The sequence below is a fragment of the Cibotium barometz genome, chromosome 53 (assembly GCF_041138505.1).
Source record: "Cibotium barometz isolate CiBa-2024 chromosome 53, ASM4113850v1, whole genome shotgun sequence".
Taxonomy (NCBI): domain Eukaryota; kingdom Viridiplantae; phylum Streptophyta; class Polypodiopsida; order Cyatheales; family Cibotiaceae; genus Cibotium; species Cibotium barometz.
Window position 1 is genome coordinate 21,278,352 of NC_141098.1, and position 12,579 is coordinate 21,290,930.

The 12,579-nt window shown below is 35.6% G+C and overlaps 1 protein-coding gene across 2 annotated transcripts; it reads right to left on the minus strand.

Moving 5' to 3' along the window:
* Positions 1-296: 296 nt before the first annotated feature.
* LOC147608398 (uncharacterized) lies at positions 297-5,160 on the minus strand. Of its 2 annotated transcripts, none has more exons than XM_086789283.1 (6): positions 4,302-5,160; positions 3,755-3,831; positions 3,441-3,480; positions 2,783-3,158; positions 1,295-1,577; positions 297-959 (listed from the first exon to the last, which is right to left on the minus strand). In XM_086789283.1, exons 1-6 carry the CDS (start codon positions 4,648-4,650, stop codon positions 642-644), a joined length of 1,443 nt encoding a protein of 480 aa, XP_086645409.1. In that variant the 5' UTR covers positions 4,651-5,160; the 3' UTR covers positions 297-641. The 2 variants fall into 2 exon arrangements, with proteins under 2 accessions (XP_086645409.1, XP_086645408.1); XM_086789282.1 differs by having other exon boundaries at positions 499-956; positions 4,302-5,154.
* Between the last annotated feature and the right edge of the window lie 7,419 nt (positions 5,161-12,579).

A 12,579-nucleotide genomic window follows, 5' to 3' on the forward strand; every position in this document is an offset into this window, starting at 1 on the left:
ACACACCTGAGAAGGTTGCTATGTGGTTGGTTGGAACAATTATGCAATATGGAGCTGATTATGAGCTGATTAAACAAGCTAATGAAGCTATCTACAGTGATTAGTGAAACAGAGGGTCATTAATCGGCTAATTACTCTCTCGACTTTTACAATTGGTCTAATTCCTTTTACATGGAGTTAGTAGACATCATTGCTAAGCTAATCAATGCCTGGTCTCTCAATTTGGACAAGAATCAAAGGAATTAGATTAGTGGATGCATCGATCCCTTGGTGGATGCACACACATATATGGCTCGTTGAATTAACGTTTCAGAGATCATCCTTAGCACAATATATTAATATGGCAGATTGTACAATATATTGTTGGATAGCCAGGATTCCAAGTGGACCAGAATACCACAAACACCTGTTTTTCTGTGTTTTCATGTGCGCCTGTGTGTGTGTGTGTGTGTGTGGACTGAAAGGCAACTCTTGACAACATTGTGAAGGCAGAGCTAGAGCTGCTCTTGTCTTCTAATGGGGGAAGGCCCTCCTTCATATAATTGTATCCAATTAGCTCAAGAACGCCTTGGGGAACACCATTAATTATCACCTCCCATGCTTTTCCATCAACAAACTGTTTCATAGGCATCAGAGGCAGATCAGCCTATTGAAATTGATAAGTCCAAGGCCGGGCCATGAATGATGTGACTTCCTTTATCTCCATAGAACCATGCCGCCTTCTTTGAGGATTGCAAAGCTGCAGCACTACTACTGCTAGAATTAGTGGTGTGTAGTGAAAGGGAAAGAGAGCCTTGATCACATCCATTCAATAGCCTTGTGTTGATCTCCTTTTCTTCATTTGGCAGAAGTTGAAGAGTCTCAAGCTCCTTCTTGGAGTCTGGTAACTCAGAATCATAATCACAGGGATTAGCAAGAAGTTGTTGCCCTGTAGAATCTTGTCTTTGATGCATCTCCTGCTGCATGAAAGAAAGAAAAAAGGTCCTTGTTAAGTTGCACTATAAGACATCTCGCCAAAAAGATGTAATATTTCTGCACATTATCTAATGTAGAATGTGATATAATTAAAAGTAGAGTATGATAAAATCAAAAGCAAGATAACAAACATGCCTAATACCTTAGAGAACAGAAAGGTTTATTCCTGTTGTTTAAATTAGAGGGAGGGTGGAATCAGAAATAGGGTTTGGGTGGTGGAAAAGGGATCACAGTCTATTATCAGATACAGAGTTTAAGCGCCAATAAAACATGGAGAAGAAAACAGAAGAAATATTTTGAGAGTTGGATGTAATTCAACCTGCAACTGCACAGCTAATCGCTTGGGACGTTGATCATTAAGTTGTATCAGAGGGTTGTGAGGGTTTCCTTGATGTTGCAGGTAAGCAGCACCACGCCATCTATCCGAGTGGGCTTCAAGAGGATTAAGCTTAATTTTTATCGGATTAGTGGTACCATTTAATCCTCCTATCAAACAGGAGCTCTCATCGTGATCATCTCTTCTGCTACTGCAGCTTGCTGCCAATAAGGCTTCATTAAGTGGCCGGGAAGCCCGTGTTACCCACCAATCTGTCTCCATTTGCCTGCATTATTGATATAATTGCAAAAAGCATGAAAGAAAATAAATTCAAACTTAGGCTTAGATCACTGGATTGGCTGTAGATACTAGGAACTAGAGGCCTTAACTATAGCGTAGTTAATACTGAAAGAAAATCTTGCACAAAATGATGCACTTTAAGCAGCACATTTATAGCCTGCCCTTTACAAGTGATTGCAGTGCTAAAGTCCAACATGTTTAATGGCCCGGTGACTTTTCATGGAAGAGCATCTCATTAATTCTTCTCTTTAGTCTAAATTTAAAGCTGGCAGAAAGGGCATTTCTATAAAACAGATCTCAGGAATAAAATTAAAATTGAAACAAATCTTTAGAAAGGCAACAAACAACCCTAAAAGGCTTGCAAGTAAATCAACAGACAATGAGACAGTTTGTGTATGTGTAGTATATTATATGTATGAATATATATATCTATGTATGTATATATATACATATGTATATATGTATACGGATATATAAAATACACATGTGACATGCCGAAAATAAGGCTGACTTAAAATCTGTTACTTGCTTCATGACTGTGTATATATATTTACCTAAAATCTATTCTTGCCTTTATATATGTATGTATATGTATATGTAGATGTATATATATATATATATATGTGTGTATATATGTATATTGTATATATATTTGTATATTATATGTATGAATATATATATCTATGTGTGTGTGTATATATGTATATGTATATGTATATATAAAATACAAATGTGACATGCAGAAAATAAAGCTACTGACTTCAAATCTGTTACTTGCTACATGACTGTGTGTATATTTACTTAAAATCTATTCCTACATAGTACATATAAATGTATGTATGTTATATATATATATATATAAGCCAGTAAAATTATTATATCTACACGTTTCCTGCCATGCATGACGTGACATAACGTCACATAACCAAGATGAGAGCGGGAAAAATTCGTCCAGTAATCATTCGAACTGCCCTAAAAATTTGGATAAAAATATGATCACTAGAAACAAAGTCGTAATTTGGACTCTGGAGGCGGTCATTCAGGTCATGTCTATGTAAAAAAAAGCCAGCATATTGGTTAAAAATTACTTAAAATGTACTTAGAAAACCCAAATATAGCTTAAACAAAACAACTGGAAGCCTTAAGGGTCGTGAAAACTGAAATCTCTGTTTGTTTTTGTATAAAATTCACCTGGTATTTAATAGAAGCTGCAGTGTTGCTGTTGCAGGTGATGAGGTGACTGTTGGCCGCTGCAGATGATTAATATTTGTATTGTTGGAAATATTATTATTTTTGTTGATGTTAGTAATGAGAAAATCATGCAAATGCCTGCACTCCGTATCATCTCTCAACATCAACCCTGCTCTTCGGTTGTCAAGCTCGTGCATCTTCTTCATGACCTGCTGCTGTTTCTGCATAATTACATTATTATCGTCGTGATTAATGTTAACCCCATCGGAGCTGGCCATACTGAAAATGTCTGCACCTTTGAACATTGAGGTTTGTAGCAGCTGATGATGATGATGATCCGCTGCTGCTTGCTCTGAGGAGGACGTGGTAGCAAAGCCTGCATATTAGGTCACCATAACACTTAAGAAGGGGGTGCTTATGTACAAGAATTTTGTAATCAGGATTAATCACAAGCTCACTGTCTCGCGCCTGCTCAGCTCAGATCTGAGGAGTTTGAATCAATTTCCGTATAGATCTGTGGAGAGAGAGAGAGAGAGAGAGAGAGAGAGAGAGAGACGTGTGTGTGTGTGAGAGAGAGAGAGAGAGAGAGAGAGAGACGTGTGTGTGTGTGTGTGTGTGTGTGTGTGTGTGAGAGAGAGAGAGAGAGAGAGAGACGCACTATTGTTCCCACCCTCGTCATTCTTCATGCTTCGATACATCTGAAAGAAATATACATGACGAAAACGATAATAAGCTCATTGAAACTTGATTAATAGCTCAATTATGAGAGAAAATTTACATTAAAAAAATTGCACTATCCTCGACGATATATTTGTTAACAACGCACACAGATAGTTGCTTATTCATGATCAAATTGTTAGCTTAGTCAATTATGTTAATTAGATGGTTACATTAAGCAAATCATAATTAACTGAACGACTTAGGCAAATATGCTACTTATGAGATAATTATGGGGTTCTCTGAGATAATTACCTGCAAATGGCTCTTCACATGAGCAATGGTAAGTCCCTTCACATCCATTAACTGGAGTACCAACTTTGGGGTAGCTCCTGCACGACAACGTCAAGTTAATCCTTCGTTAATTCCTGAACCATTGCATACACACAAATATAAACTCCTCTAGTTAGATTTCAGATTAAGGATAAAAACTCCTTCAACTCAGATAATCACCAAGCACGTCAACGCTAACCTTATGATTACTTACTAGTAAGCTAGGGTTTACCAGCAAAATCACTAGGTTAATTGAAAGATTTATGCTTCATGATGGCAACTTAGAAGTAGTTCATATAGAATGTATTGCTTTTTGATGACAAGTTAGTGATTATCAGGTTTTCTAGTAACGTCTAAGAGAGGGTTGATGATGGCCACTTAATTAGACAATAAGATAAGGGGCTGATACAACTTCATGATGCACTAGTTACTGATTAGGGTCGATTTATGCTTCAAAATCACTAGTTAGTAATAATACAAGAAGATTAGGGGTTCAAGAAGCTTTTTAGTGTGCTGATTAGGGGCTTACTGTCTTGGCCTCCAAGGCGCTCTACTGCATGGACGAAGCAACGGTGAAGGTCAGGCGTCCATCGGAGCCGAGGCATCTTAGAGCGAACATACTGTCTCACTGAACTGCCCCCATTTCTAACCCCTCTAATACCATTATAATTCATATGGCCATTGCAGTTGAGATCAATCTCCTTGTTCAATTCATTAATCACAGTATATGTATCGCCCACTACTTCATTATTATCCACATCACTGCTTGATGACGACCTCTTCCTTGCAGTAGTGTCTCCCCCCCACTTATAAGTAGATCCAGTGCCATCACTGCTGCTGCAGCTTACCGGGTCTGAAACCATCTCCATCTTACACATTCATCACTATGGTCTGATTAGATCAAGTCCGTCCTAGTAGGTGTGAAATGAGAACCCCCCCTAATCTTGCCTTCTGTATTTGGTCTTTCACCCGGGCCACCATAAAAGATCTGGAGAGCAGATCAACTAGACCTTAGTATAATTTACAGATTACACCAGCCCCTAAGGTTAGGATTAGGGTTGAGAGTAAATACATAAAGCTTTCTAAGCATGCAATGATGTTTAGATATAACTAAAATGAGAACAAGCTATGGAAGCTCGGAATTGCAGCGATTAGCCCGTGAGAGCCATGGGAGTGAGATCTGGTAGTGTTAATGGAGGGGAGGATCGAGCTAGGCTTTCAATTAGACTTCTGAAAGCAAGATTTGCTGCAGAGTGAGATAAGGGCCCAGGTGTAGAATAAAAAGTGATGGTGTGAATCGTGTCCAGGTAGAGTAGTTTTAATGAGGAAGCAGAATTAGATGTGCAGAGATGAGGAGCAGGTTTTGAAGAGGAAGAAGGGAAGAAAGAGAGGGACTATGGAATGAAGGGGCAATATAAGGGGAATAATAATAAAGTAACTGTTGAGACAAAGGAGGAGAGAAGGGTAGCGTATTGATGAGGTGAGAGAGCAAGGTGACGGCGGAAATCGGCGGCGCAGAGAATTGCCGCTCGTCTGATTGAGCTATAGAGGTGGTCGCAGCTAGAGAGTGGAGGCTAGGTAGAAAGGGAGAGGATATAGTATTATAGTGTACACGGAGAGAGAGGGGGGAGGTATCGAGAGGGGGAGAGAGAGAGAGAGAGAGAGAGAGAGAGGAGAGAGGGGGAGGGGGGAGGTATCGAGAGAGAGAGAGAGAGAGAGAGAGAGAGAGAGAGAGAGCGGAGCTAGAGAGAGAGTATATGTAGAGGAAAGAGTAGAGAGAGAGAGAGAGAGAGAGAGAGAGAGAGTATACGTAGAGGAAGAGGATACATAGAGGAAGTAGAGAGAGAGAGGATATACGTATACAATGGACATACATACACATAGTGTTGTATACATAAAGAGAGTATACGTAGAGTTTAGAGAGAGAGTATACGTAGAGAGAGAGAGAACGGTGTATAAAAAAGTCCTTCGTAGTATAGGCTCTAGAGCGCTAAACTGGCGGCGATCGCCGGCCCACCACCTTGCCTAGACACCCGCCGCCGACCAATCCCCCTGCCGGCAACCCTAGCTCTCATGTTTTTATTTAAAAAAATAGTTTAAACAATACCCCCCCTTATATATCAACCTCATTTTTAAAAAAAGTTTTGCACAACTAATCTACTGTTTAAACAATACCCCTCCCTTATATATCAACCTCATTTTAAAAAAAAGTTTTGCACAACTAATCTACTGTTTTCTTTTATCCCAACCCCTATTTACAACACACACCCACCATCTCGCAAGTCACAAGTACGTCTCCATCGTAAGCCACGAGCGCGATTCGAACCCGCAACCTTGGGGAATAACACATTAAGCACCTTATCCACCACTGAACTACTGTCGTGTTAGCAATATATCAACCTTCAAAAAATCCCCCCTAGTTCTCCTCCTCCAAATAATTCATATCAACCTTGGGGAATAACAAAATCGCCTTAACTCCTATCGTGTTAACCATGTATCAACCTTCTAAAAATCCCCCCCTTGGTTCTCGTCCTCCAAATTCATAATTCATATCAACAAATAATACAAACTCCCCCAAAAAAACCTTTCCTTCAACCAATTTTTTTTAAAAAAAGGGCAAGCTTTTCGAAGAGCTACTTTTTCGTGAGAAGAATGCAATGATCAACTCACTTCAAATCTTAAAAATCAAAAGATAGTCCATACATTTGAGAACTAAGTGAAATGCAACTAGATTTTTTAAATACTTTGAACCACAAAAAAATACCCTAATTGCTGGTTTTTTCATAATTGTCAAAAAAGAAAACAAAAGATAATCTTTGAAAAAACTTGCGATACACCATTGATAAAAAAACCAACCTATAAATAAGTTTTAGGTAAAATACCAACCAAGATTCTAGTGTGGTGAAAAATTATTCCTTACTATCCTATTATAGAAAAAATATCTTTCAAGATTTTTGAGCCACTTAGATTTCCTTCCTTTATAGTAGATTACCCATGAGAACATAAATTCTATCATTTTTGGACTAAAATAGACCTTGTTAATGAAATAAAAATCATTTCTACATATTCTTGCCACACTAGAGTCCTCTTATAAATTATTTCCCTCACAAGAAAGAAATTATTGCCACACTAGAGTCCTCTTATGTATTACTTCTCTCACAAAATAAAAACCCTACCTACATTGAAAACATAAGAAAACCTAATATTTGTCATACTTCTAGTATGCTTAGCCATATCTTTTTTCAACTAATCAATGTGGATGGGATTTTCACCAAGCATTTTAATTCTACTTGACAAGCATCTTGATGTGGGACACATTCTCTAAGGACTTCATGACCTACAATGGAATTAGTATAGAAACATCTACATCATCTTGCACATGTGGGTGTAGATTGTGTACTTGGAGTTATCACAATAATGCATCATTAAACACCGAAAAGAAAAACAATATGATTAGAAATTCTATTCAAACTAGAAAAATAATCAAGAAAATTTCCTTTGACTATCATAGCTTGAGAGTTGAAAGGGTAACATATTTATTTCTAGATTCAAGACTTTACACCATGCATAATTGTGTAACTAACCAATTTCTAGATTTAGGAATTTACACCTTGCATAATTGTGTAGCTAACCAGTTTCACATAAATGCCTACAAATGGATTTACTAGTTGTACAACTCACAAGTGGCATACTTTATTTCTTTTTCTTTGTTCGAACTTGAAGAGTCATGCTAGTCACATCACATCAACTTGTTATCATGCTACATTGCAAATCATATTTAATTTTTCACTATAGTATGTATATTAATAGTGTTCGGGAAACTATTTCTACGGAGCCTTACATCAATCCTTTTCATGATAAAAATGGTAATTTTGAACAAGCATATTTCTTCACATTATAAATAAAAGTTGATAAATTTGAGGAGGTATTTTTCCTTCTCCCATAAATTTGAGAACGTATTTTTTAAAATTTAATAGATGAACCCATCTTTTTTCAAACCCTAAACTGTATAAGTTATAGTCATCATTAGATATTTATTTAGCATTCACTTTTTAAGTATTACCCATTAGTGATATAGATAACATAACATATAGCATGCAATCTTTTAATTCTTGCCATGTTTATGTGAATTATTGTCTCATTAGTGTGTGTGTGTGTGTGTGTGTAAACTTCAAAAAGTGTCATTTCAATTAAATCATGAAAATTTTCTTTTTTGCATCTCTCTCTCTCTCTCTCTCTCTCTCTCTCTCTCTCTCTCTCTCTCTCTCTCTCTCTCTCTCTCGACATGACCTCCCTCTTAATTTCACAACTTTACGTATTTGACTTGTTTGTTCTATAGTACAAAAAGGTAGCAAGGAACTTTTCAACATTTAAACTACTTGCGGAGGTGTTAAATTTATATGTGACAAATAAGGACAACGTTGGAGTTTTCTTGATTAATTAATTGCATGATGCTAGACTACCATAGCTTTCAAAGGTGGAACTTATCAAGGTACTTCCAAGAGTTTGACTAGCTATTTGCTATGAAAATAACATATGCAAGATGGGGCCACTAAAAATATGTAAGATATCACATGAGTCCCAAAAAGTGTTATTATTTTCTTGTTTTCCATACTTTAGGGATTTTTCAACTCAAAAGGAAAAAAAGTACATATAGAAGGGGTATTTTTATCATCTTGAAAGTTATAAAAGGGATTATTAAGTAGATATAAAAAATATATAGATAGGGGGATTTTAATTTCCCCTTGAATGCATCTGTTATATGGCATTTCTATACAAGTCCATGTCTTCTCTCTCTCTCTCTCTCTCTCTCTCTCTCTCTCTCTCTCTCTCTCTCTCTCTCTCTCTCTCTCTCTCTCTCTCTCTCTCTCTCTCCACCTTACACACGTTAATTTTTAAGGATTACAATATAAGAGTGTTAATGTTTTTTTAAATCTATATACTCCATAGCTATATTTTATGGTCTTTCATTCATGTAATCATTTTCAATTATAATCTCAATGTTATCGCTTTGATTTGATGTTAAATGACATAAATTTATGTCCACAGTGATATTATTTTGTATATATTAAGTAATTATAGAGTCTTCTTTATAATTACATTAAACAAGAAGTTTTGATTCAATTAAAAGGCATAACTCATGGAATTTTATTATATTCGAATATCCTTCTAGCTTACTGGAAAAGCATTGAAAATTTTAAAAAAGATGTCAACTAAAGAGGAAGAAGTGTCACGACCACTCCAAATTTCATCTTATTCAATCCCTCACTTAAATAAACTAGTTGTAGCTAGCAAAATGGGATGATACAAATGGCATATCCAAAAATGTTCCTACACATGTATTGCAAGCCTGTGATATGAAGGATGTGAGAATTTGGAGGTTGCATAAATTTCTTTTTTCTTATGCTACATTTAATTGAGTTGTACCTCAAGCAAGTGTGCTCTTACCTTATTGGTTTAGCATGATCCACCCTCTTTAAGAGGTGATCAAGAATACAAAAGCCCTCGCATCATGAAAAAAAAAAAAGAATTACTCTCATCTCATGATTCATCCTTAATCCCTCAATTTGATTCTTTTTTGTTTTGGTAAGAAAAACATGCAAAAACAAAATTTAATGTATGATAAACATGTTCAAAATCCTTGAGTACCACTAGAAAAACTATCCTTGAGAGCTACTTATGCCACAACTCCAAATTATTAAGATTTTCCCTATAACATTTATTTGGCATCGTGAAACATAATGGTTGAGATTTATGTCAATTAAGCATAATGAATGCCATTTAAAAAAATTGTCTATAAAGAATATCTTATCAAATATAGGTATTTGATTTTGTTTAAAATCTATACAAATGTTGTCAAATATAAATCTAGAACAAAGTAATTTAAATGTAGGCAAATAAATAAAAGGTAAAAATTTGCTTCAATGAAATAAGGCTAGCTCAATGGTTCTAGTAACACATCACAATATTGTAATAAAAGAGTGTCTTTTCCATTAAAATTACATATGGATTTATAGACCTATATTTTTATTAGATCAAAGAAAAGTCTTCTATGCCATTTGGGAAAGGGATAGATCTAGTAGCTATATAAATAAAAAGGCTTTTCTTCAATGTCTCAAAATTTATAAAAATGGATATTTAGCTTTCCCACTAAATGTAATTATGGCATTGATGCGACTGTTCTGGGGAAGTTGTGGGTTTCTATTTGATTCCTTCATCGGGAGGCATATGTGGGGAGTTTGCCACATGTGGTGGTCCATATGTGGAGTTTCACAAGTGGTTGGAGCTTAGATCGACAATGTTCTCTATAGGAGGCAATTTTACCTAATCATAGTCAAGAGGGTATTCCATAGTTGGAGGAGCAATCCAAGGAGGAGGCTTCTTCAAAACTGGAGGATGAACTAAGTTTTTAAACCACTTTGGTTCAATGGAGGAGCTATACATATTGATTGAATTGGATTTAACTAGAATTAGGTAAATTTATGGTTGTTGAAAGACAAATCTTGTCATAACTTTGGTTAGTTGAGTAACAAATTGACAAAAATAAAGTGGACCAGGCTAGTGAACATTATCCCATCTATAAGTTAAGGAGTATTCTACATGGTAGATAGACTCAAAGTCTCTATGTAGGCACTTAATATATTAAAATGTTAAATAATATATTATAAATGTTTAAACATATCTCCTTCTCACTATTCAAGTACTAATTTATTGGGCTTAAGTTGTATATCTATGTGTATATATTTGAGTAATAACGTCATACAACAACCATTTTGAAAAACCCTTTAGATAGGCTGATGTATATTAGTCTTTATGTTTTTCCCCACCTTACTAAGGTGAGCAACCAACAGGTAAGCAACAAAAAAAGGCCAAGTTGATTATAGACTGAGCCAAGCTACCGGCAACTAGAGAAGGTGTATTCAAGCGTACACACAGGAGCCCAACTACAGATAGAAGATGGCGGTGGCCTTGCTTCTCTAGTGTTCATGCATGAGCTTTAATGGGTGGACGTTAGTGTTGGCTTGTGAGGGAATCGTGACATTTGGTATCAAAGAGTACGTGACAGGGCATGAGATGGGCCAATATGAGTACATGTCAATATAGTGGACATGGTGGTACAGATATGATTCGGCTCTACACAACATTGACCATCCCCAACTTTGGAGCAATAATGGAAACCTTTACCTCTCACACTCAACTTTGCATTTTGATCAATGTTTGGGTTGTTTTGCATGTGGCTAGAGTGGTAGTATCAAACCCTAACTAGACTAACTTTGGTGTACACAAGACCAATGCAACCTTAAGCGTAGAAGACAAATATGACAACTTTAGTGATCTTGATATCTATCCATGTTAGGTATGTCCATGGTCCTTGTGTGAAAATTCAATGTTAAAAACAATACCACTAGATTTGTAAGCTCTCTTATTGTATTTGAAATAGATGACAATAACTTATGTTTGTTATTAACCTTTGATGCCTATGTTACCTCAGTCCATGGCTAATGGGTCTATTCTTGGAGCTTAATTTTTCTTTCTTAAATTGTCTTCTTCTTTGTTTGCACATGAGCTTAAGGGTTGCATGTTATGTAATTAGGGTTTAGATGTGAGAGAGTCCTAACAAATTCTCACTATTTTTATCAGACATAATATTAATCTAGTTTGGAAGTAATCTAACATTATACATCCTCAATAATATAAACATGATTGATCTAATCATTGGTAACTTATTAGAACATCAAAATCAATCTTTCTAACATGGGATGTAGACATGATAAAAATCGTGATGTTGTTGTTGATTAACATACTAAACAAATATTAGTTTATGCACATTGTGTATATTTGTCAAAGGAGACATCATTAATATGTACTTTACATATATTAGATAGTTATCATCTTTTTTAGGCACTTTACCACTTACAAGCTCTGACCCAAGAAATAAGTGTGAATTTGTTTTAAAAAATATCAGGTAAAACAACAAAAAGAAGCTACCCAAGTGAATATTGTTAAGCACATGCCTTGTTTTATTTAAGTATATATAACTACTTATCTAAGATTAATTGATTTTGATTGAGGGATCTAATTTATTTAAGTATATATAACTACTTATCTAAGATTAATTGATTTTGATTGAGGGATCTAATTTAAGATGAATATTTATTTCAAATGCATAGGGAACATTTCAAGTCAAAAAGAAAAATTGAGTTTTGTAAAAAATAGCCATTTTTATTGGCTCTAAATGCTTGGATGGGGTGTTCTTATAGTCACAAAATTAAATAATAAGGTGAGTATTTGAGTATCCCTTCAACATGACCATCTAATTTTCTAATGTAGTTAACTCCCCAAGGTTTGAGTTTATGCTTGTTTATTTGTGGCTCCTTACTTACTTTTATTCCCCTCGCTCATCTATTTATTGTTTTCTTTCTCGATTTGTGCTCACTATTATTTTGTTGCTTGTTGATATTTTTGCGTGCTTTTGGGCTTCTTTGTTTAAGCCTTTTCTTACTTTCTTGACTTGAACTGGCATGTTGAGTTTTTTTTGGACTTTTATGCATTTTATTTGCTTGAAAACTCTATTCAATGACATGAGGAAAGTGGCCCTAGTGGGTTCAAAGATATGAGACTAATGAAAAAGTCAACTTTCTCCACTATAACCTAAAAACAAATCATTACTAGAGAAACAAGCCACTTAAAACGTTTATTGCACAAATTTTACACAAGTTAGCATTCAAACCTACAAAATGCTCAAGTTGACAAATGTGTGTATGAGCTTACCTTGATGATTTTTTATACACGAGGATTTCACCATA